The sequence below is a fragment of the Sinocyclocheilus grahami genome, unplaced genomic scaffold (assembly GCF_001515645.1).
Source record: "Sinocyclocheilus grahami isolate Dianchi unplaced genomic scaffold, SAMN03320097.WGS_v1.1 scaffold1590.1, whole genome shotgun sequence".
Taxonomy (NCBI): Eukaryota; Metazoa; Chordata; class Actinopteri; order Cypriniformes; family Cyprinidae; genus Sinocyclocheilus; species Sinocyclocheilus grahami.
The window spans coordinates 61,492-62,224 of NW_015506769.1; the positions used below are offsets into that span (position 1 = coordinate 61,492).

Here is a 733-nt window from a genome sequence, read left to right on the forward strand (position 1 = left end):
CTACCTCTGCACCGCCTGTGGGAGGAGCTTCACTCACTCGGGAGCTCACACCGGAGAGAGACCCTACCTCTGCACCGCCTGCGGGAGGAGCTTCACTCACTCGGGAGCGCACACCAGAGAGAGACCCTACCTCTGCACCGCCTGCGGGAGGAGCTTCAGTCCGGCGATCGGCTGACCCACAGAAAGAAGCCCCGTCCCATGCTGCCTCGCTCCAGTGCAAACACTGTGTAGAGACTAGATGCCGCCTGACGGGGATGTAACAATATCGATATGAGATTATTCCAAAATGAAGTCCGTGATATGATATTTATTGCAATATTTAAAAACATAAAGACAAATTTTGTATGTTTTAACATTGCATTATTCTATCTAATGCTCTTTGAAAGTTACGAGCTCCAACCCATAAATGTCACCCCCCCCATTTTTTAAAATAGGCATTAAAGTGCACTATCCAAACTTAAATTGTTATAATTCATGAACACGTTGGAATATAGAGGAAAGGTTGGTCTCTTTTTTTCCAAAGACGATAGTCAGCAGATTATTGCAGAAGTGGAATTATTTCAAAAAATTGAAATATCACAAAGTTATAGAAGTTTAAATTTACTGCGACGAAAATGCACTGTACAATTTTTATTATATTTTATATCAAGCGAATATTTTACATAACAGGTTATACTCTAAAATTGCTAAAAAAAAAATGTAAAGCCTCGTGTCTAAAAAAGTTATGTTCCAA

General features: G+C 40.7%; 1 protein-coding gene across 1 annotated transcript in view; it reads left to right on the forward strand.

The window, feature by feature from the left end:
- LOC107571402 (zinc finger protein 324B-like) overlaps positions 1-250 on the forward strand; it is a 1,303-nt gene extending 1,053 nt beyond the window's left edge. Inside the window, exon 2 of the mRNA XM_016257727.1 lies at positions 177-250. Within this exon, the coding sequence (XP_016113213.1) occupies positions 177-231 (55 nt within the window). The 3' untranslated portion in view covers positions 232-250. The remainder of the gene's footprint in view (positions 1-176) is intronic.
- The last annotated feature ends 483 nt before the right edge of the window (positions 251-733 follow it).